General features: G+C 40.3%; 1 protein-coding gene and 1 non-coding gene across 2 annotated transcripts; one reads left to right on the top strand and one right to left on the bottom strand.

Annotated features, from left to right (window-relative positions):
* Positions 1–3,198: 3,198 nt before the first annotated feature.
* On the bottom strand, positions 3,199–3,280 carry trnas-cga (transfer RNA serine (anticodon CGA)). The gene has a single exon. It is a non-coding gene; the product is annotated as a tRNA-Ser (tRNA).
* Positions 3,281–5,310: 2,030 nt separating this feature from the next.
* chn1 (chimerin 1) lies at positions 5,311–18,730 on the top strand. Its single transcript, XM_084908172.1, has 8 exons — positions 5,311–5,445; positions 10,171–10,423; positions 11,662–11,746; positions 14,459–14,632; positions 15,353–15,430; positions 16,122–16,259; positions 17,248–17,353; positions 17,808–18,730. Exons 1-8 carry the CDS (start codon positions 5,435–5,437, stop codon positions 17,977–17,979), a joined length of 1,017 nt encoding a protein of 338 aa, XP_084764298.1. The 5' UTR covers positions 5,311–5,434; the 3' UTR covers positions 17,980–18,730.
* The last annotated feature ends 4,485 nt before the right edge of the window (positions 18,731–23,215 follow it).

Genomic DNA, 23,215 nt, shown 5'->3' with positions numbered 1-23,215 from the left:
TCCTTTTAAGGAGTTGTTGTTGAGTTCTATACATGCCACACCTATTGTTGTGAAAGCTGTTTGAGTATAAATAAAGGATGTACCGACGCCCCGCGCGATTGCTCCGGGACACATCTAGCGCACACGTTAGTGCAGAACAGATCGTGTCTTTGAGTCTGTGTTTCTTGCCTCCTAAGAATTTTCTCCTCACAATGATACCTAAAAGTAGCCTCCATTCTCTTCACAGTCATAAAACTGAAACTATTGATTTTGTTTTAAATACTTAGGATTCTGGCTGGACCTTAGACACATTTTTAAGATACCTATCATGAAAATGAAAGTAAAAAAATTGGATTTTTGTAATGAAAAAAAAAAAAGTCCAAAGATAACTGTACAATCCACCTTTTTGTCTGTGCTCGTTATGGTGACTTCTTTATATGCATGCTTCTATGTTTACCTTGAAGCCTCTAGAGTCTGTTTATCACAGTGTATTACAATTTCCGATTTTTATACCATATGATTAAATATAAACACAGTACTTACAATGCCAGTTCATAGGGAATTTTAGCAATAGCTGTATCTCTTATTGGTGTTGAACATGGAAAAACTGGATTCATATACTTTGCTGCATAAATTGAAGGCTCGAAAATACAAAACTATATTCTTTGATATAATTGGGACATTTTAGAAGATTTTAATTCTTTATCTGTATCTGCCTTTTTCTTAATTTATGTACAAAGTGCATAATATTTGCTTATTTATATGAAATTTTTCTTCCATTTTGAGTTTGAGCTTCATCTTTTGATGAATACAGGGGATGGTAAATGAGCTCAAAGAGACAGGCCTCTTCAGGATAATGCATTCCTCTGAAAACATGCAGGCAACCAGCCGACGGCAAGCAAGGCTGCATGTCGACAATGAGCGCAATTGTCCTTGCTTCACTTACGTAGAAAGTGACAATTTCACATCGTCTTGAAATAAATTCAGAGGATGGAAGATGGTTCAGGGCGATCTTTCCAGTTGAAAAAATTCTGTAGCAAACCCTCCCTTTCTCTTGCAGTGTGCGTTACGTATTCTCACAGCACAGGGGACTCATAAACAAGGTTGTATAACAGTGGCGGTGGCTCAGAGTGGAGCGGTTGGGGTGGTTTGTTTTCAACTTCATCAGTTAAAAACAAAGAGGAGCTCTGTCTAAAACTGGCTCATGCATGTGTTCTTCTGGAGGTTATGTAAACTGAAGGCACTTTTCTGAAATGTTCAAATAAAACAATAATCTCTGTTTAAATGATCTGTTCTTCTTTGGAAACATATGCTACGTGCTATTTTGTCTCTGGCTGAAAGATGCATTTCTCTCTCTCTCTCTGATATGCTAACAAGCAGGCAGCAGAGCACAAGCACCAGTCGACCAGATGTCCACCAGTCGCTCTGTTCTGTGTAATTCTGAATGATTTGATATTCATGGCCTGCTGATTTGAAAACTGCCTCAAGCCAAATGCCTTGTTTTGGATGGATATAAATACATATATCTATCAGTTGGCTTGTTTATGCGGCAATCAATGTCAATCATCTTGCCTTTTCCAGCTGCCATGATACTACAATGTTGCAGCATAAGGAGAATTGCAGTTAGTATAACTTTTGTACCACTGCTAACAACATTCTTAATAACGGATAATTCCCTGTAACTGGATCACACAGTAGCCCATGTTTAGCTTTAAGAAAAAATTCTCAAAGCTGATTCCTCAGCACATAAAGTGACTGGTTGTCTAATTTCTTGATCCTTCCTCCACTCACTTTTGACATTTTAATATTGTTTTTTGTTTAAATATTTTACAAAATATAGTACTATATTCATTAAAACAGATTATGGCAAAACATTAAGCATCCCAGCTGGTCTAATTTGAATTAAAATCTAAAAATGATCACTGGACAAGTCACATGCTTGTTTAAAATGTTGTTTTTATTTCATGATGTAGCTTTGTTCATTTTCACATGGATGTGAAAATTGGAAACTGATGAAAAATACAGGGGTTGATTTATTTATTTTAATTTAACAAACGGAGGTAATTTTTTATATAAGTAAGTTCTTAATTAGTTTCTTTATTTCAAGATGAACTGCTCTGATTTCAGTAGTGAGAATCCGTGCTACAGTGAAATAATCACTTTTTAACCACAAGCCTGTTAACATGTTGATAATAGTGGAGTGGATAATTATAGTGTTTTTTTTTTTTAATTTTCTCTACCTTATAACATATCATACAGCATTATGAACTGTCTATGCTGCTACGATTGCAACATGTTTTCCCTGTAATGTGGTATAAAGGATGCTAATCTAATTATTCATACCTCAGCATCTCTGAAATATCTATTAACAGTGCCTACTCATGGGACTAGTCTGATCATTTCAGCTGGTAAGACAACCAGTGGTGGATAAAAGAAGTCCACCGGCTCAGAAACGCTGCTCTCATGGGAACCTAACGCTCCAAACAGATGTTGTTCTTCCTCAGAAAGTGAAACCTAATAAGATGCAATATGGTCAACACTCCACAGGTTTGTGTCCTCCAGCCAGAGCAGACAGTGAGCAGATTACTGATCAGAAAGTCAAGACCTGCTGCCAAAAAGTGACTCTGGGCCACCTGTCCCCAAACACTGGAAAACAAGCTACAAGAGCAGCACACACATGGTTTCCAGTGCACACTGTCTGTGAACAGAACTGATAGTTTTCATGGGTGTGAAGCTGGTAAGGAATCACGTTTTTGTATGTTAAAGAGCACCTGCTTGTTGACCTTTGGAAAACTTCAAACTGTTATTGGCTCTATTGTTATTTAAAGATACACTTCACTCATCTAGTGTGACAGACATGGTTTGTATCCATGCCTCTCAACACCTACTAAGAAAATGAATGTTTACAACTGATTTACCACTGAAGTGCTGGATTGAGTTGAGGTAAGGCTCTATGCAGGCCAGTCAAACTCCTCCGCACGTCACTTTAAGTTCAGCACAGAGGGACTGTATATAAATGGACATTAACCACTCCTTTGTAATCAGCTGTTTTAGAGCCTGCGGCCAAAGGAGCGGTGGCTCTGAGTAAGAAACCAAGAATGTAGCACATTCATAAGGAAAAGACTTGCCAATCACAAGCAAACCACACCTTAAAGCATATAGATAGAACTTCATTAATCTTTCAGGTAGGTTCCTCCGGGAAATTCAGTAAAGCTTTATCGTCACGAACAGGGTTCGAACCTGTGCAGGGAAACCCCATTGGATTTCGAGTCCAACGCCTTAACCTCTCGGCCACCGTGACTGCCGCATATACATGTACAATTTATCATAAATCATATTCATACAATATGAATTATCTTCGCAAGCAGTGGAAATGGGAAAGAATTAAGATTTCAGACACCTCTGTGGCACCTTCACTTTTTACTTATCTGAGTTGCGTTGGAATAAAATCAGCTGATAACTGAAAAATTCTACATTTAAATTAAAGTAACTGGTTTTCTCTGATTTATTACTAGAAGCTTGTGTCTTTGTATTTTTGTGTTTTTACTTGTATATACTGAATTACTAATAGATAACAATATTTTCTCAAAATGCTTGGATTTTTTATTTTACTATTATCAAAACAATACTCAGATTCTTCTATTTGAATATAATTGTCTTTTTCTAGAAACTTGGACTGAATGTTGAAGCTTTCTAATGCTGTAGTCGGGGCCTTTCCAAGTACTCTTCACTTCATTCAGCCATAAATGCAAACAATATCAAAATACCTACACGGCAACTGGCATAACCGGAGGATATACCATGATGTTGGATGTTATTATAAACCCTGATTCGTTTTATATCTCCAGGTTTGCTTTCTGTTCCTGATATAACCAAACCTGAGCGAACTAATCATGAAATCAGGGAACTGCACAGAGTTCTATCCTTCCCCTGTCCAGTGAGGCGGAGGAGTAAAGTACAGTTATATAACTGTGAAAAATATATAGCTGCACCATAGTCTGTGATTATGAGACCAGCATGTCATGTCCTACTTCAGATGTTACACAATGGGCACTCTCACTAAAAGGCATTCATCCATACAGTTCAGCAGGCATTTAGTACCTTCAGTGTAATACTGTTGTATTTGGGTTTTAAGAACACAATATAAAGGAGAGAATAACATGCACATCATTGGTTACACTTTCTAGTACTGAGGTTGACCCACTTTTGCTTTAACTAAATTCTTCATTGCATATCTTCAACTTTGTGAGCTTCGAGACATGATGTGTTATTCTGCTGAAGCAGCCAACAGAAGGTGGTTGCACTGTGGTCACAAAGTGATGGACTTAGTCAACAACATTACTCAAGAGGGCTGTGCCACTTAAATGTCATCTTGGTACTGTGGGAGACAAAGTGTGCCAAGAGGATTTAAGAGAGCCTGTGTCATTTGTATCCTCAGTTTCCTGTTCTTACCTGACAGAAGAGACACCTGATGTGCTCTTCTGCTGCTGTAAGCCGCCTGCTCCAAGTTTTGATGTGTTTGATATGTTCAGAGATGCTTTTCTGCAAATTTTTGTTGTAATGAGTGATTATTTGAGTTTCCGTTGCCTTCCTATCATCCCGAAACAGTGTGGCCATTCTCCTCTGACCTATGACTCCAACAAGGGAATTTTTCCCTGGACTGCTGCTCACTGGATATTTTCTCTTGGTAACTCTTTATAATATGACCCACAACTGAGGGCCTTTCTTTGTTTCAGACCATCTTTAAAAGAGATGGTTGTGTGGGGGAAAATCCAACCAGATCATCAGATTCATATCAGAATTTAAGCAAGACTTAAATCCGTTTAGGGATAAAAACAGGCAATTACATTTTGTGGCAATTAACTGTGCACAACCTAAAATAACAGTGAAATGGCAAAAAAGCATTTAGCAACGTGAATTTTACACATAACACAGTGTTGTAATTTGGTATAGAGTAGGAAATTGTTTGTGCAGGAAACAGTAAGCAAACCTGCTACTCTGATTTTACAGCGAAGGGTGTTATCAAGCTTTACATTTTTGACTAACTTCTTTCTTTTTAAAAAGAAAAAAACAAAATTATCCAAAAGCTTTAACTGATAAAATCCTTTGTTGATGGAAAAGTAGATGAAGATGACTCTTTTTTAAAGATTTTCCACTGGTGCAGGATTTCTCTTTTAGAACACTTGAAAGCTCACCGAATATTTGAGGCATTAACTAACTCATCTAGTACCATCATCATCACTCTGTTGCCAAAATAGCTGAAGCACAATGACTCATTCATCATGCTCTAAACACATACTCACACTGATGTTGCAGGGGGGGTGGGGGCGTCTCTCAGCAGAACCTCACAAAGAGATAAAGGACGATTCAAGCCTTTTAATTATTCTTCGCAATCATTTCTCATTCCTATGTAATAACCGGTCGCTCTCTGTAACAGAAGGTGATTCCTGGGTAGATGAGTTTGAGGTAAGCAAATTGTTTCTCCAGACAGGATTGATGACAGTATTTGCTGATGACTGCCGGTAGCTGTGAGTTTAGATTGGCTGTGGGACACCCACTACTGATAATAGATTAACATAAAGTGCTATGTATTTAATTTTGTTCTATTGATATTACAGTTTAATATAACTTTCAGTTCAGGTAAACATAGAGCAGAACAGAAGATGTTTTTATTCTGGCGTTAGGTCCCTGTGTGTGGCAGAAGTGTGATCACTGATTTTCTTCCACGGCACTGAAGCAGAGTGACCATGACATCCAGCACTGTATCTGACATTTTCAGCCTGCACTTCTACTCTCAGAGCTCCTGCATCCATCAGGAGTGATTTAGTAAACAGAATTTCCTTTGTAATCTAGAATTTCCTTTAAATCGCGGCAAAAATTGATTCCTATTTAAAAAATAAATAAATAAATTATAAAATTACAGGCAAGTAAACAATTGCACAGATGCTGTAACCCACTCTATACTGTCGTTTCTGTGCACTTAAAGCTTGCCACATGTATGTTTTGACCTTGCAGTGTGAATAGCAAAATGTGATAGCAGCCTACCATAAATCAGTGTCACAGCACAGACTGTTCCAGCCACATGCAGGTAATCTATTTGTGCCAGTGTAATTTGTTCCGGGTTTCTTGCAGGCCCAGCAAAAAAAAAAAAAAAAGGCATGCATTTGTGCTGCATCTTATGCATATGTGGTATTTCCTGGCAGTGAAGCTTTAGCCATGCACAGTCTTTTGGTACTTCTGATTCACATTGTGAAAATCTTTCTCCACCATGACGCTATTTTATGCATTTACTGTAGATAGCTACACAGTGCTTAAGTAACAAGACTACTGACAATGAATTTCTTTCTTGTTGTGCCACACATTTAATTCTGCAGAAAGTTTTCTGTTCCTAGTTCTGATATTAGTGGCCTGTACTCTAAGATTTTACAGTTAAATTCATAATTTGTTGGGCAAAGGCACAGTTTTGTAGTTTTGCCTCTGTACACAACTACAGTGGATTTTATATCAAACAGTTAAGATGTAATAGAACTGGAGATTTACAGCTTTAATTCAAGAGGCTCTACAGAAAAGTTGGATTTACAGTTTAGGAATTGCAAACTAACATAATTGTAAATAGAGGGGTTGTTTTTAAACTTGAATTAAAATCTTTTGCAGTCAATGACTGCCTGAGGTATAGAATGAAGTCTAAAATTGGCATACCAAGTGTTATTTTTCCTCCTTGAGATGCTCTGTCAGGGCTTTGCTGCAGCCTCCAGTGGCTGTGTGTGGGTCTCTCTGCATTCAGAGTTGTTTTCAGTAACTGATTGGACTGTGAAGTGCCATTTATTCAGTTTTGGAACATTTGGCTGAATCTGCACAGCCTTGCAAACTTCAGAATTCGTCCTGATACTTCTATCAACGCTCACATCATCAGTTGACTCTAATGACCCGATTGTGCCGGCATGCCCATACCATAACTTTGCCTCTTTGGCAGATAATGTGTTATGCTTCAAATCACAAGCTGTTTCTTTCCTTCCCCATAATTTTTCTCTTTCCATCATTCTGGTATGAAAGTTAATCTTGGTTTCGTATGTCTTTTTTTTTCAGAAGCATGTTGCTGTTTAATATGTTTTCTGGTAAAATCTAATCTTATTTTTATGTTCTTGAGTGTAACCAGTGGTTTTACAGCTTGTTGTAAAACCATTCATAAAGGTGTGTCTTGCTTATAGACTTTGACAGTGATATCTTTGGGCTGAAACACATCAAAATGAAAATTCAACACTTCGAATCGACTTCAGATATTATGCCTTCCTCATTTGTCATGAAATATCACAGGAACAGGCCTGACTAGGTCATGAAACAGCTTGTCAGTCAATTGTCCAATTAATTTTGAGCTTCTGAAGATGAGGCTGTATGCATAAAAATGACTGCAATTCCTAAACAGTTAATTTAAAACGTATGTAAAACCCCACTAATTAAATGTTAAAATCCACCGTGGTGTTGAACAGAGGCAAAACTACAAAAACTGTGCCTTTGTTCAACAAATTATGGATCTAGCTGTATTAAAACATCCCAGCTTCTTCAACCTTCGAATTACGTAACATCATCACATTTCCTTGAGATTGAGGTTTGTAGATCAGCATTAATTCAAAGCCTTTTGGTGTTATATAACTAAATAGTTGTTCTGCTTTTTTGTGTGTTTTGACATTCACTTTGATTTTGAATGATGGATTATTGCAGCTGTTCCTTATTTATTTCAAACATATGAAAGTGTCCAAATGACTAGAAAAGAAATCATAGCCGTGAGAGTTCACATTCAGATCCTGCCTTTGTCCGCTTAATGGGTCGTCATGGTTCGTTGGGTCAGCAGTGCATTAGAGGAAACTTTCCTTACGTAACGACTTTCTTACCTCACAGAAGTACTTAGCGACACCAACAGCTTAATGGATCAAATGGGAGTGGGAGGGAGTGAGTGAGGAAATTAAGTTTAAAAAAAGAATGTGAAGGCTTTGAGATTTTGCTAGTTTCTGGTTCAAATCAGAATAAAACTGTTAATCTAGAAAGATTGAGTAACACTTTAAACCTCGAATGTGGAGAAGCCTAGCACTCCGGCCTAGGCTGGCCACAGATGGACAGCACGGAGGATACTGAGGATATCCATGCATCCATTCTCAGGGGTCCCATTTCTGGGCATGTCTGGGAAACAAGCAAATCAATCAGTGTCAATTAGAGCTTTGTTCAAAGTAAACCACATCCTGGATGTCAGACGTTCATTCTGCACTCAACAGCAGGCAATGCAATTACGCTGCAAAACCTCTGAAGGGCTAGGGGTCTGAGAGGATGAAGTGGTGCATATAAAAGGCTCTTACTGTCTTTTATCTATCCTCTCTCAGGTACCCTCCTGAGCAGAGACTTTTACTGAGCATGAGAGAGGCTAGCCACACTGGAAGCCCTCTGTTTCATGTTGTGAGCCTGTCCCTGTCAGACACCACTGTTTGGGATGCCATTCTACATAAGTACGCCGATCTTCAAAGCCTCTTTCCTGCTCCCCTCTGCTGCTCATGCTCTGATTTTGATACCTCTGCAATGAGATGGGAGCAGCAAGAGCCTTTAACAGTCATTGATTCCTGAAGTCTACAGTCTGTATAGTCACTTCCTCTGCAGCTGGAAAAGGTGTGAATGTTACCCTTTAACAGCCGAGTCTGAATTAGATTCTGAGACATGGGAGCATAATCGCACTTGACTTGCAGTGTGAGTTACCGAGGTAGGTTGCACATCCTTTCTCTCACATTGCCACCACGATGCTATATTTAATACTTCATTTCTATGCAGACAACAAGCTTACATCAGTGTATACCTCAAGGAAATGAACAGTCAGACAAAGACAGCAAAGAAAGAAAATCCTCCCAGCTGGATCCCCCACGCCTGGCACAGACACATGTTGTTTAATTCTTTATTGTATATTTTATCATAATGTAAGGGGGTGGAATAAGCTGGTAACGGTGAATATAGATATGTGATACAAAATATGATAGTGTTGCTACTGTTGTTACTATGCTATTTCAATTGCAGTGATATATTCTGGGTCATGTTTATATTGTTATTGTTTATTTTTAGAGTATATATAGCTTAGCTAATGGTAATTCAAGGGTATTCATCTAATGTAGGAAATGCAGCATTAAAATGTACACAAAGCACATCTTCCGCTATGGTGCACACTAATGCCAGGGTTGAAATTTCAGTCCCTTTTCATTAGGGTTGGTGTGTGGTATAAACAGAGTCCACAGAGGCAGAATATTTTTCAAGAGGTGCTTTATTTATACTACTTTTAAAAAAAAAAGTTTAGTTCAAAAGCTTTTCATCGGAAAATGGATTTGTCTAAAACTTTTGCACATCACTTCCTGTCATAGCATGCATCGATAACAGTGATGCCCTATTTTGGTTGAACGGTTGAAGCTTTTGTGTCGTGATCGGTTTCTGTAGCAACACGATTTTGAAAATAGCTCCCCTCTCTAACGGCCCACTGCTGTCGCAAGTTCTCCAGGCTGTAGCCCACTCCTGACGCATGACTCATTCATTGCTCATTATCATCCCACTCTCATTTCGTCCTACCCAGTCTCCCCTGCTTGGATATCTGATGGTGGTGTGGGGGCGGGGTACTGGTTACTATAAAGCTGGTGCATCCGTGCTGCGATTGGCTGGTGGGATCCCTTTAATCTGCTCTGACTACTATAGGGTCCACCCCCATACTCCTCCCCCTCTCTTTGCCCTCCCTGACAGCATCCATACACAACAGTGCGCTGTCTCTGTTCCAGGGAGAATATCAGCTCTGCACAGGGAGGAGAGGATTAGCCACAGCCACTCAGCTCATCTGCATACATGTTCCCAGAGAACCACATGAGCACCCAAGGCTGCACCTCTTTTATATAAAAGCTGGCACTCCTATCACAGAGTCTCCACTTCATCTACTCTCACTGCTGTGAGGAGATTCAAAGGGACCACAGTTGTTGTTTATTTTGGTTTTTTTTTCTTTTGGACTCTTTTGAATGATCTAAAGACTTGTTTATATCATTTAAAAAGGCCATGTCTCTTTTTAATTGGCAAAATGAAAGTAGTATTATTTGACGTATATCTTCTTTGAACATCAAGGAGTTTATTCCCATTTTTTTTCCTGGGGTTGTGGTTTTTTTTTCATCCATTTTTTTGCTCCAGAATGCCATCTAGAGAGTCCTATGAGGTTTGCCAGGAAGAGAAGCCTCTGGTGCAAAAGGCCAAGCGTGAGGCCAATCAGGAGGATATTCTGGCCGCAGCCCTGGGGATGAGGATGGGGCCACAAAAACCTTCAGCCACTTTTTGGCAGCCACTTAAACTGTTCGCCTATTCGCAGCTCACCTCACTGGTTCGCAGAGCTTCACTGAAGGAGAGCGACTGGCCCTCCAGATCTGAGAAAGCCCACAACTTTAAGGTGAGCATGAGTCAACTTAAAGAACGCTTGTCAGCTGTTGCATCTCTTGGTTTAATTTCATCATGTGTGGCCACAGGGTTGCGGCTCTCGCCTCCCTTGTGGGAGATGGAAGGGGAGGGGTGTGGGTTACTGACAGGGAGACTGGGGATGAAAAACAGAGCTGTTTTGGTCTGTCCAGTGAGCCCTAATCAAAAGAAAATCTGTTGGGTGGTCTGTGAACCACTGCTGTTAGTTTGAGCACCAGATGGAGAGATTAGGCCAATAGAGAGCAGAAAAAGTGGCGGACAGTATCCCCGTTTGGCTCAGGCTCACTCTCCTAGTTTGGCTGGTTAATGGGATGGAGAACAGTGAGCGATATATTACTGTCAAGGCTTTTAAACTGCTGATGCTCACTCATCTCTCTCTGCTGCTTTGTTCTCTTGTTTTGCTGAATGTTACATTTCGACCTTTAGAGAATTTGAAGCCTCTGCAGCCATAAAGGAGAAAGCTATGCGCGCGAAATCAAAATCAAGAGAATATTTTGAAGTATAATGAGTGAAACGTGCACTCTGTGTCTTCTAATGTCAAACTTTCCAGTTTAAATTGGGCAGACATTTACATTTACTGTGTTAAATTAATTAAAAGGTCCACATTAGATTGTACTTTTGAGAGTACGATGTGGTATGGTAACATGCAATCATGGCTAAGGATGACATCACTCCAGTCGATTGATGTCAGTGTTTTGTGTTTACAGTTTTTGGATATTTTATAGCACGATTGCCTCCACACTTCTACACATCTAACAGTCTAACAATACTACACAAAAGCCTTTTTTATCTAAGATCGCTAATGGCTAAATGCAAAAATGCCGGGAGAGCTGTGGTTTGCTCTTTTTCCCAGAGGCCTCCCTGATTGGCGAGGCTGTCGTTAGCTCCTGGAGCGTGGGGCTTCCTCTGCTACACAAGAAGTTGTCTTTCCATAGACTATTTCCTGACAGCTCGCACCTTTTCTCTCGTGAGGTGTCACAACATGCTGCGCCATGATGGCAAAGCCTCTGCCACTCAGTGTCACGGCTGCACCCGCCAAAGCATTGTCATTTTGAGGGCCTGTTTAAACAACAATCCTCCTCCACTGTGTCATTTTAGGTGGCAGCACCCACTGGTCTCCTGAAGAAATCACTGCAACTACTCACCGTTTCCTTCTATCTCGTCATTGCACTTCATCGCTAATATCTGTCACTGTCCTCCTCTCTGTTGTAGGTCCATACCTTTCGGGGACCTCACTGGTGCGAGCACTGTGCCAGCTTCATGTGGGGACTGATGGCTCAGGGGGTCAAATGTGCAGGTATGACTTGTTCTCAGTCGCATTACATAAACCCCTTGATTACTTTACAGCTTTCTTTTGTTGCGTTGGTGGTGGGGCGTCGCTGTAAATGGGTTACTTGGCTTTCAGTGCATCTGGAGCTGGATTATTGAGTAGTTTAAGGATTATTAATTGTGTAACAGAATGAAATGGGGTCTCTATGACTGTGATGTAACAGATATGTTACATGTTACATTTTTTCTATCTACTTCCTTATTTTTTGCTCTAAAGTCTTAAATAATATAATAACTCCACATAACTCCACAATCCTCAGTGCTTCTTCACATTCTCTCATCAGCGTGACCAAAAACAAAAGATTTCTGTGTTTCCAATTTTAAAGAACATTTGCAGTCTCGTAGGCCTGAAAGCACACAGTACAGTTCTCGTTGCTTTCGTGGAAGATTTCTGTGTCTATTTTCTATGAATTATGGGCTCATTTTAAGAATATTCACCAATAGTCTACAAGCATTTTCAGTCTTTATGTGACAAATAACATCCACACATTCAGCTCTGCTACTGTGAGGGAAATGGTTGCAGTGTATTTACTTTGTTGTCTATCACATACTCAAACATGAGATTCCCATTTCATTGTAAGCATTCGTTCTCCCATCCCGAAATAGTACTATAATATAGTCTGATGCCTGTCTTTGATGTTTTATTGATGAAACAAAGTGTGTCACATAAATCTGTGAGAGCTCTGATATTAATTATTAATGCGCTGGTTTTGAACAACAATCCAAATAAAGGCACATATGTTTGGAGCCAACCTTTATCGACTTTAATACATTGCCATTCCTTCAGACTCAACCTCAGATCCCAGAATCTAGGGCAGCAAAGTCTCACACGATGCTCGAATTTGCATACCAAAAAAAAAAAAAATGTTCTCCCACCCCCTTTTCTTTTTGTGAACTGCTTTTGGCCGGGTGCCAGAAAGCCAGCCTCTGCTTGTGTTTGTTGTGCCACATTTCCTCATCAGAGTACACCCCCCAGCCTCATCCCATCATGCCCGTGAAGGAAAACAAAGCTGGCATGTCTCTTTAATGAGGAGTAGAGATGGGAGTGTGGGGAAGGAGCACTGTTTCCACACACATTAATATTCAGCCGGCTTCAACCTAAGAGCTAGGTCACACAGCTCAACCCCTATTTAACTTAAATACTTGGTAGGGGGAGAAAAAACAGTCCCTTTAACAAACACTTGTAATGCTTCTTGTTTTCACTTCCAGTCAGAAAGAGACCGGTTTCGACTGGTAACTCTGCTGATTAGACATGTTGATAATGTGCTGATTAGAAATGAGCTCCCAGCCACCAATGAAACTCTTCTAAAACACTGAGCAGCAGCTTCATTACCTTAGCAACAGAGACAGAGGTGACGGTGCACCAAAGCATCATCCCCTGTTTCCCAGTGTCCCCTGGGCTCCTCGTCACCCACCCCACCTGGGACCCAGGGCTACCGTTGAGCTTGCATGGACAATAGGAACTCAGCAGCCTTGTGTCTGATGACAGGCCCCCTCTGCGATTATAGTGCCTGTCTCATGTCCTTAAGAGAATCATCTCTTAAGGTAATTACATTTCAGCATCAATGCATATAAATCCAGGCAGTGTGAATTTCTCAAGGGGCCCATATTAATCAAAATATCATCTGAGGTCTTCCAGACATGTAGCTTTCAGAAGAAGCTTTTTTTTAATTTAAAATTAAAACATAGCACTTCTTTTGAGACATTCAAAAGATGTCACATTTGTGAAATAAAGGAAAAAAAAACACATGGCAATTGTCAAAAAACCTTTAATAGAACTTGAAGACGGCTCTGAAGATCTAAGAGCTCAAAGAGCTGCCCCATTTTAGTCTGGGAAACTAGGTCTTCTATAGCCCGCAGCGCCTCAATTGCTGCTTCCACAGCCATTGTGTGTGAGCTTGGATTTGGAAAAGAATAGAGCACACAGCAGTGCTGACTGTCCCTCCTCCGGGCCACAGCTTTTTCAGTGTTCGTCTAATTCCCAACATGCGTCTCTGTTACAAAGCAGGGCTGCAGTGTCTGCATCTGCTCTCCACGGGCACCTCTGTTCCCTACAAGGTGAATCCTGCCCTGAAACAGCTGTGCCTCGGGTCTTGTGACTGATGGCAAAACATCGTGTTGAGTATGCTATCATCTTGACTAATGTGCTGCTGGGCTGGCTATTTAAACACCCACTGAGGGCCAGTCGATGTCTGAAGTAGGAAAAATTTGGCTAAAAAAAGATATTTCCTCAAATTGGTGTATCAATTTCTTCTAACTATTTTTAAAAGGAGTATTTTAACATGAAATTTCTGTGGATGGTCAATGTCCTGTTTGTCCTTTTTTATTGCTAATACATTTCTACTAAACAAGCTCCCCTCTAGCGGTGACTTTAGCGAAGGTGAGCCCAATGCCATGCGTAGCAGAGAAAGAGCTCTCCAAAGCTCTCCAGTGGTCCTGTGACATTTCAGGGGCAGATATTGATCAAGGGGATTAACACTGCTTTGCAAGCCAAAAAACACATGAAACCAGCGAGCCAAATCAAAATGAACTCAGGGCTGAGCGCTGTGTAAAGGCTCTGGGTATAAAAAACAAACTAGAAGCAGTCATTCATTACGCTATATTGCCTTTTTCATGGTGACTTTAATGCTACAGATATGCCTGAACTTAACCATTTGCGTGCCTCTTTCTGTGTCTGTAGATTGTGGTTTGAACACCCACAAGCAGTGCTCATCTCTGGTACCAAACAACTGCAAACCCGACCTGAGACACATCCGGAAAGTTTACAGCTGTGACCTCAGCACGCTAGTTAAAGCTTGCAATACAGCCCGACCCATGGTGGTGGACATGTGCATAAGAGAGATCGAGTCCAGAGGTTAGTCTAACGTGAGCTCGTGAACTTCAGCGTGTTCTGTCTGATTCAAATATACGCAGTAGAGCTGAAAATAACAAGACAGGCACAATAAATGCTGTTTTTGTTAGTCCACAGCTGTAATCCTACACACTGATTAACTGACAGCTCTCAGGTTCAAGGATTCTGTTTCTCGCTGTAAAACAGCTTCCCTTTAAATTTACAGTAAGCGATCTGCAATATATAGTACTTAGGTTGAAGTGTTAAAAATCTGATTCAATTACTGACTGAGTTAATGTTTTTTGTTTTGTTTTTTGTCGGGGTGGGTAATGGGAAGGGGCTTGAGAGGAGTGATGGGACTGCTGGTAATTGCAGATGTTTAATGAGGAATACATTACTCTGTTTCCTGCTGCCTTAGTTGATTGCATTTCAGTTAAATCATTCAACTATGTAGGAAACTCGTTGGTTCCCTCATTGTCTGCCCTCTAATATATGTCTGTAGCTAAGTTTGATTTATGTCTTTATTATTTTGCTCAGTGATGCAGAAAAGTATTTGCATCTGCCCATGTTGTTCCACTGTGTGACACTGTGGACATTTTATCCTCAATTTCTTATGCATATTTAAGACCGTTTAATGGCATTTCCTAAATTAGCCATGGTTCTATGTGGCTGAATTTTTCTCCATTACTTGTGACAGCCCTTACAGTGACTGAAAGGTTGTTTATTTTCTCTTTGCTCCTCAAGGACTGAAGTCAGAAGGCCTCTACAGAATATCTGGATTCAGCGAATCAGTGGAAGAGGTCAAGTCCAGGTTTGACAAAGGTGTGTTTTACATGTTTTTGTACAACTTTCAACTCACAAATTACACTTTGTGCCTGCCTATGTTTATGAGACTCATGCACAACACTTTTTTATTATAAAATGACATATTTGTGAAAGGTTAGTGCTGCTTTTGTAGTGAAGATCCAATCCTGATATTTCACTGTGTGTGGACAGAGAAGGACAGCCTCAGGAGGCTACAGACCAGGCACTCTCCCTGCCTTAAAGACAGCCATGAAAAAAAAAAAGATCCTTGCTGTGTTGGGATTCAGTAGTGGACTTAGTAAGAATAAAAATGTCTTGGCCCGGTGCAGTGTGAATTTTAACTGCAAGAAAAACCCTGCAGCAGTGGGCTAAACTCTTAGCCAGATCCGCATGTGGGAGATCATCCATGACAGAGTGTCATTCCAGCTCACAGCACTGTGATGTTCAGTCTGCCAGCACAAGTAGGCCATAGCCTGCTCTGAAAAGCATTCGCAACCCAGGGAAAGTCAGAATAAAACAGACCAGGCGGATGATAGCAGCTACTTTGCAAAAATACTGAGCAAGACTGCTTTTTTTTTCTTTTTCTCCATGGCTGTCTTTATTCCCGAATTTACTCTGTGATGTGAGATTGTTGATGTGAGCCATATTTAGTGAGAAAACTCTCACTTTCTTCTCCTTGTCTCCCCCTTTCCATCACTCGTCTTCACAGATGGCGAGAAGACAGACATCTCAGTGAATGCCTATGAAGACATCAATATCATCACGGGTGCATTGAAACTGTACCTCAGGGATTTGCCTGTTCCTGTCATCTCATTCGACGCTTACCCCAGGTTCATCGAGGCTGCAAGTACGTCACAACCAGACAAATTAGTCAGAAACACACCTGTTTCACTCAGTTTGATTTTTGCTGGCAAACAGTTGTCGTTAAGTTTCCTTCATTTGATCACGAAATGAGTCACATCAGAAGACATTACCTGCATTTATTCATCTTTTACTTTGCAGAAAATGTTTTACTGGATATAATGTACCAGATGTGAGCTGAAGAGTACTGGACTCAATGTAGTGAAAAGTACAACAGGGGTGTCAAACATAAGGCTCAGGGGCCCAGAATCAGCCTGCTGGAGACTCCAATTTGGGTCGGCTTTGGAAAATGCAAAGGAGTGTATAAATTTTGGACATTTTAACTGTATTTCTGCAAGTTTTGCAGCTTCTCCTACCAATAAAGACCTCTCCCATGGCCATGGATACTGCACCAAAGCGAATAAATACTAGACAAAATGAAGAATTAAAAGATAGAAAGTTCTTACTGTTTTCTTCACATTTACCTCTTATAATTTGAACCCCAAAAGACATGCTGATGAACTTCTTTCATTTGCTACTTCTTCATTATGTAGAAATTACACTTTCTCAGGGATTAAATGTGTAATTCAAGTTCTTTACACTGACAGAAAGGGGAGTTTTATGTATGTCGCCCATAGTGTAAAATGAGCTTGACATCTCTGATCTAGAGTAATTGTGCAATATGAGTTCTGTAGCTCCTGACGATGTTTTTTTCCCCCTATTTTTTAATATATATTCAAATGTAGTATGAGCTGCAATGTTATTTCATTGCAGCACAGCGATGAGCACTATGAAAATGTACAGCTGCTTTCAACAATCATACAGTCAAGAGCACTAAGTGTTCATTTGGACACTCAGTGCCCCCCCCCCCCCCCCCCACCAGATTTCCTAATGGAAACGAATGGGTTTTACTTTTACTTCACCGGAAGTACCTCCGGTAATTTGTGACTGCCTGCTCTAGCTACACTAATGGCGTGCTCCTTTGTCTTTTGCAGAGCTCACAGATGCAGAGAAGAAGCTGGAAGCTTTCCGCGAGGCTCTTGCTCTCCTACCACCACCACACACTGAAACTCTAAAGTACCTCATGGCTCACTTAAAAAGGTGAGTAATCCAAGGTAATTCTGCAAGAGCCAAAGAACCGTAAAAAAATAATTAAGAGGGGTTAGTGAAGGGTGTAATGCTTCTGCTGCGGGAGGGGTAGACTAAATGTCTAAAACGTTATTGGCATTTTTCAAACATCAGCCCCTCCTTTGCCTTTATTTCTTATCAGAAAGTAGAAAAAAAATTAAATTAAAAAAATTAAAAAGAGTTAAATGTGTTATATATAAATATGACGGTGCCAGAAATATTTATGATAAACACTATTTGTTGATGTTTTCCATAATTTAGTTTATATTTCTAATTAGATTGTGCACTGTGAAAATCATTTGAAGCTGTCATATGTATTTTATATTAGACTGTGTGTATCTTACATGTTACCTTTGCATGCGGTTGCTGAAACTGTTCCTTTGCGAGGGTGTATGTAGTATTCTTCTAACTTTGATAAACGTTGCAGGGTGACACAAAATGAGAAATTCAACTTGATGAACGCAGAAAACCTTGCCATCATTTTCGGGCCCACCCTCATGCGTGCACCCAACACGGACGCCATAACAGCGCTGAATGACATCCGCTATCAGAGACAGGTGGTGGAGGTGCTCATTAAAAAAGAGGATGTACTCTTCTAAACAAAAAGTAGGACTTTTATAGAACAGCCCTCTAATCATTTTTTGTGTAAAGACTTGAATGACTTTTTTTATTACACTGATTGATGCTTTTTTTAATGCCTTGTGTATGGACTAGTGCTAACCTAACATCTGTCCTCCCCTGTACTGGGTGTGGATGAGGAACCTTACACTTGTACGTACCTTTTGTCTCCCCATTTTTGTCGGGGGTTTTTTGAAAAGCTGACAGACCAGCATGCATGGTGCAAGGTCTTTGTTTGCTTTGTAGTCGTAACCCAGCATGTGTTAAGATGTGTAGCGCTGTGATTTCTGCTTTTGTCTGTAACACAGTAGATTTTGTCCACATTCCCAGCTGCTTGCTGTGCAGCTATTTCTGTGAAACTTTATATAGTTGGATGTAAAAAAAAAAATAAAAATAAGCTACTAATTTTACTGGGGTAATTTTTATGATGCTGTATTTTTTTATCTCCTCGAATGTTTCTACGTCACCTGCAGTTCTTTGAATAAGTCTTTCTTCTTAATGTGTACACACTGCTGGATTTTCCTGACCTTAACATTTTTGTTGTGTTAGAAGCAGCATTATTTGTGAATTTGATTCTTTCTTTTTTTTTTTACTGTAATGTTTTTTGTACAAAACTTGTGCATGGTCACTTTAATTTATTAAACCTTACTCTGATAAATTAAGTGCTTAATGAGTCATCTGAATTGAGATAATAAAAAATCAAAATCAATAAATATCTGGTTAAAAATGCAATTAAGTGATTTTCATTCTTTTAACTTACAAAAGGTCTGTAAAAACAAGAATCTGGGCACAGTAGCGGTTTTTGATACGGGTGACATGGGCGGTTGCCCGGGGTGGCATCGTGGTGGGGGGCGGCATCATGGGCATCGGCAAAAAAAAAATACAAATTACTTGTACTCATGCTGCCCCGACATCATGCCAGCACATATTGGGAATGGCATAGGCACCGATTGGCTTTCTGTCGCCCATTTGCGAGGTGCGCCTGCTGCTTGTGGCACAGGGAGGAGAGGGCGGCGGGGGGTTCTCTGGCTGGCTGGAGCTTGCAAAATAAAATAAAATAACTAAACTCCAAACATTATGTTACAGATTTTAATATTAATTAGTCATTGTGGGGTGGGGGGTGGGGGGGGACAGAGGGAGTGTTCGCCCAGGGCACCAAACAGGCTAGGACCGCCACTGGGGCGATCGTAGCTCAAGAGTTGGGAGTTCACCTTGTTCACCGGCTTGGACAGTCTCGGTCGTTGTGTCCTTGGGCGAGACACCCATCTACTGGTGGTGGTCAGAGGGCCCAGTGGCGCCAGTGTCCGGCAGCCTCGCCTCTGTCAGTGCGCCCCAGGGTGGCTGTGGCTACAATGTAGCTTGCCATCACCAGTGTGTGAACGTGTGTGTGAATGGGTGGATAACTGGTTGTGTAAAGCGCTTTGGGGTCCTTAGGGACTAGAAAAGCGGTATACAAATACAGGCCATTTACTGTCTGGGCAAATGTATGGGTAACATTTTACAAACCACATACATACATAACTGCTCACCTCTGCCTTTATACTGTCTTTCAGGGGAAATGTCCCAACTAGTCATTAAAGCCTCTTGGAACCCTAACTGAGCAGTTAAAAGCCTAAAAACTGAGTCAAGCCGAGCCGAGCCAAGTGGGTACTAGTGAAAAAGGGCTAGAAGTCTGAGTTCTCACCCTGCAGAACAAAGGAGATCTGCAGCAGGGGTTGGGCATTCTTTTAGCCATTTGTCACTTTTTCGCATTAGAAGTTCCTTTATTTCACTGACGATTTTTTTAAAAAAAGCACGAGTTTACTTTCATTTTTCACCGTGACTTACACTATTGATTTCTTAAGTGTTGGTGTAATGCCTGTACTGCCTGTGAAATCACTTTGTTCAGCCATACTTCCTTATGACTCTCCCCATAGTCCATTGCTGAACAATTAAATTTTTGTACAGTCTCCATAGCTTACATATTTTGATCTATTTTTGTGTAGTTGTGGCACAACATCAGCAAATGAAGTGCCTTGAAGTGGCTCAGCTTTTATATGGGATACAGGAAGTGCTATGTGGACCAGATGGGGAACATATGTGACAGCACACCTGACATCTGGCTCATATAAAGTGAACTTGTTGCTCAGGTTGGGGCAGCAACATTCATCCTTAGTCAACACTGTAAGCCAAGGCTTAATATGGCCTTTAGAACAACTGCAGATGTGGGTTATATTTGGCCCGAGTATCTACCTCAATCTGGGAACGTTATACTTCTATAGTTGCTGCACTGTCAAGACAAAGCACAACATTATTTTACTAGTAAGTTTTGTACTTGTAGAAAAACAAACTCCCCATAGACTTGAATTCTTGTTCATTTTTTTTTTAAATATGTATTTTTAAAAACACATCATTTGACATGTTTCATCATTACGTTATATTTTGTTACTTTGTTGTAAAAACTCACTAGAGCATGAAAATTCCCACAAAAATGCATTATTTATTCATCCTATATTTATTTTTTTACATTTTGTACATCTTTGACTGGGGCTGTGCTATAGATATGGGAAGAAAACTATTAAGTACAGACACGTTGCTGTTTTTTTATTAAGAGATTTGTTGTTCATAGTAAGAAAACATACAATAGCTAGTCTTGTGCATTAAATAAAGAAGAGGAAATATATACTAGACATGGAGGGGCTGCAGTGATGACCCTGACACTCTTTCATTCTGCATATTCATGATGACGGATTGTGCCTAAAAGCGCACATGTCACGTATCACATGACTTTACAGAAATCCCTGTAACATCCCATCAGTCACACAGATTCACTGAGGAATTAAAACCAAACCCACATTACCTGCGGCAGCACCACTGCACTCTGGGGAAGTTGTTAATTACTGGATATATGTGCAAACGATGTCACATGAAATTTGTGGATTTTGAGTTTAATTACCCACAGGTTATGTCCTTCCATGCAGTTTCCAAGAACCAGTCATGCACGTCACCAGTGGCTCATTACATGACCAGGGTTTCATACTACTGAGGCCCAGAGAATAAATTTAAGTTGTTTGGATAGCGTGTTTATTCCACGTGATTTTAAATAGTGTTTTCCCTCTAGCCTTGGACACGTGAATGTTCAGACTATTGTTTTCTATGTTGTCTGCAGCTTCATTTCAAGCCTTTCCCCCCATTTAGGTCTTTGTGCCTCAAATTTCACCACTAAGCATTTGAGAAGCAATCACTGCTTGACATTTAATCGCTCCGGTGTTGTGGCCACATCACATTGAGTTAATGTAAGCTAAATTCAGACTTGTCTCCGGTGATTGTGTGGCAAAATTGGATTTTCATCCAACCGTTTAGTGCCCCCCCACCATTATCAGCCATTTTAAATATATCATAGTACTGTGAATGAGGGTAAGCCGCACAAATAAAGCTATCAAGCTTTCTATCACTCAGTCAGATGTGGTGATAACACCATGCTAGAGCAGCGTCTGCCAAATGTATTGTGCACTGGATGTGCATTATTCACAGCATGAGAAATCTGAAAGGCTGTGATCCATGAGATAACTGACCTTTCTCTCTTAACTGGATGGCAATGCTTTCTTCCCTGCTGAACGCTGACCTGAATACATTTACAAGTGCTGAAATATAAGTGCAGAATTTGAAATGGCAATGCTTATCCTTTTAATTAAAGGCTAATGCTTGACATTATAGCACTGTGACTGTTTCTGTGGTTTAATTTATACGTTTTCCAAATGCACACAATTTTTCACTCGTAAAAGCATAAATATTAACACATAACAATAATATATGGAAACAGGAGTAGTACATATTGAATTAAAAATTTGTATGCAAAATATGAGTCAGTGTTTCTACATTTACGTTGCCACAATTTGTAACAAAGCACAATGTTTCCTTTGTAATTTCTAATCCTCTTAATGTTCATCAAACCATAACCATTCAATATGGTGTCCACTGTTCATCCACCACCTGCAGGTATTACCTAGGTGCTTTTATTTGTATTCGCTGAATATTTAATCACTCACAGAGCAGATGTAAACACACAACTCGCACTGTGAGGCTTCAAAGCTGGACAGTGCACCAGAAGTGTCCGACTGAGACAAGGCTGACTGAGCAGATACAATGAAGGCTTGTCCTGCATTACATGACAGACTTGGAGAAAGGCAAAGCGGTGCTAACACGGTGTAAATTCAAATGACCTGAGTGGCTAGTGGGAGAGCAAAGGGGGAGGGTTGAGAAGAATCTCTGTTAATTCAGATATTGCCAAAATGCTCATTTGTTCCTAAGTGAGATGAATGAGGCTCGTGGTTCAGTGGTTGGCTGATTGAACGGAGTAGATATGTGAGGAAATTGAGTTGCTTGACCCACCACTGGCCCGACAGGATGGGGCAGTGCACAGCAAGAAAGAAATGCGTGGGTGTAACACCTGCCCTCTAGAAAGGACACAGTGTGGATTGACAAAGCTTTAAACAAAGCAGTCTCACAACGTGATCCATTCTGAAGGTGTTTCTGGCAGGGGCAGGTCCAAAAATGCTTTTCTATAGGGGTGACAAGCTGAGATCACCACATATTTTGTGGTGGTACCGAAGGCTAATCATTTTACTCAAAGGCGTATAAAGACAATGACAATGTGTCTGCATAGCAACAACAGTAATAGAGCTCTGGCTCTGCAAAAAAGCTCTGTGGGAAAAATACAAGTAACTGGATGTAACTTTTGTAAGTTTGATGAGTTTAACCCCTCCAGCAGCACTTTATTCTGAGTGGTGGCCATATTTAGTCTTTTGTGGCACTAGCCACCCCTGGCCACCACTTAGCATTGCCTCATGTGTCCTGGAACTTTTACTCATACTAAATGGTTTCAGCCCTGTTCTCTGGAGCTGTAGGTGATCACTTGCAATGACCATTTTGCTCAAGTCTTCAGAAAAAAACAACATTGAAAATATACGCATAATAATTAGTTACCCCTAATTTCTTCATATTTTTCTATCAAAATAGAAAATATGTACAGTGGTGTTGTATGAAAAATATGCAAACATAAATGGAAACATACCATATAGCATGACCACAACATAGCCTGAACTCTCTGAGGCAAGCCATCTTGTAATTTCCTTAAGTAGCCTTCAGGCTCCTTGTAGGACATTTAAAGCTCCTCTTTGGATGCTGTCTGCCTTTTGTTCCATTCACTATCAACATGATCCCACACTGCTTCAGTAA

This window comes from Perissodus microlepis, chromosome 16 (assembly GCF_051167445.1).
Source record: "Perissodus microlepis isolate ML-2025 ecotype Zambia chromosome 16, ASM5116744v1, whole genome shotgun sequence".
Taxonomy (NCBI): domain Eukaryota; kingdom Metazoa; phylum Chordata; class Actinopteri; order Cichliformes; family Cichlidae; genus Perissodus; species Perissodus microlepis.
This window is presented reverse-complemented; position numbering and strand designations above follow the sequence as displayed.

Excerpts from the sequence above, each read along its gene's own strand:
- chn1 (XM_084908172.1), top strand. Across the intron at positions 11,747-14,458 it reads TCAGGGGGTCAAATGTGCAG|ATTGTGGTTTGAACACCCAC; the intron begins GTATGACTTGTT and ends CTGTGTCTGTAG. Across the intron at positions 17,354-17,807 it reads CTCATGGCTCACTTAAAAAG|GGTGACACAAAATGAGAAAT; the intron begins GTGAGTAATCCA and ends TAAACGTTGCAG.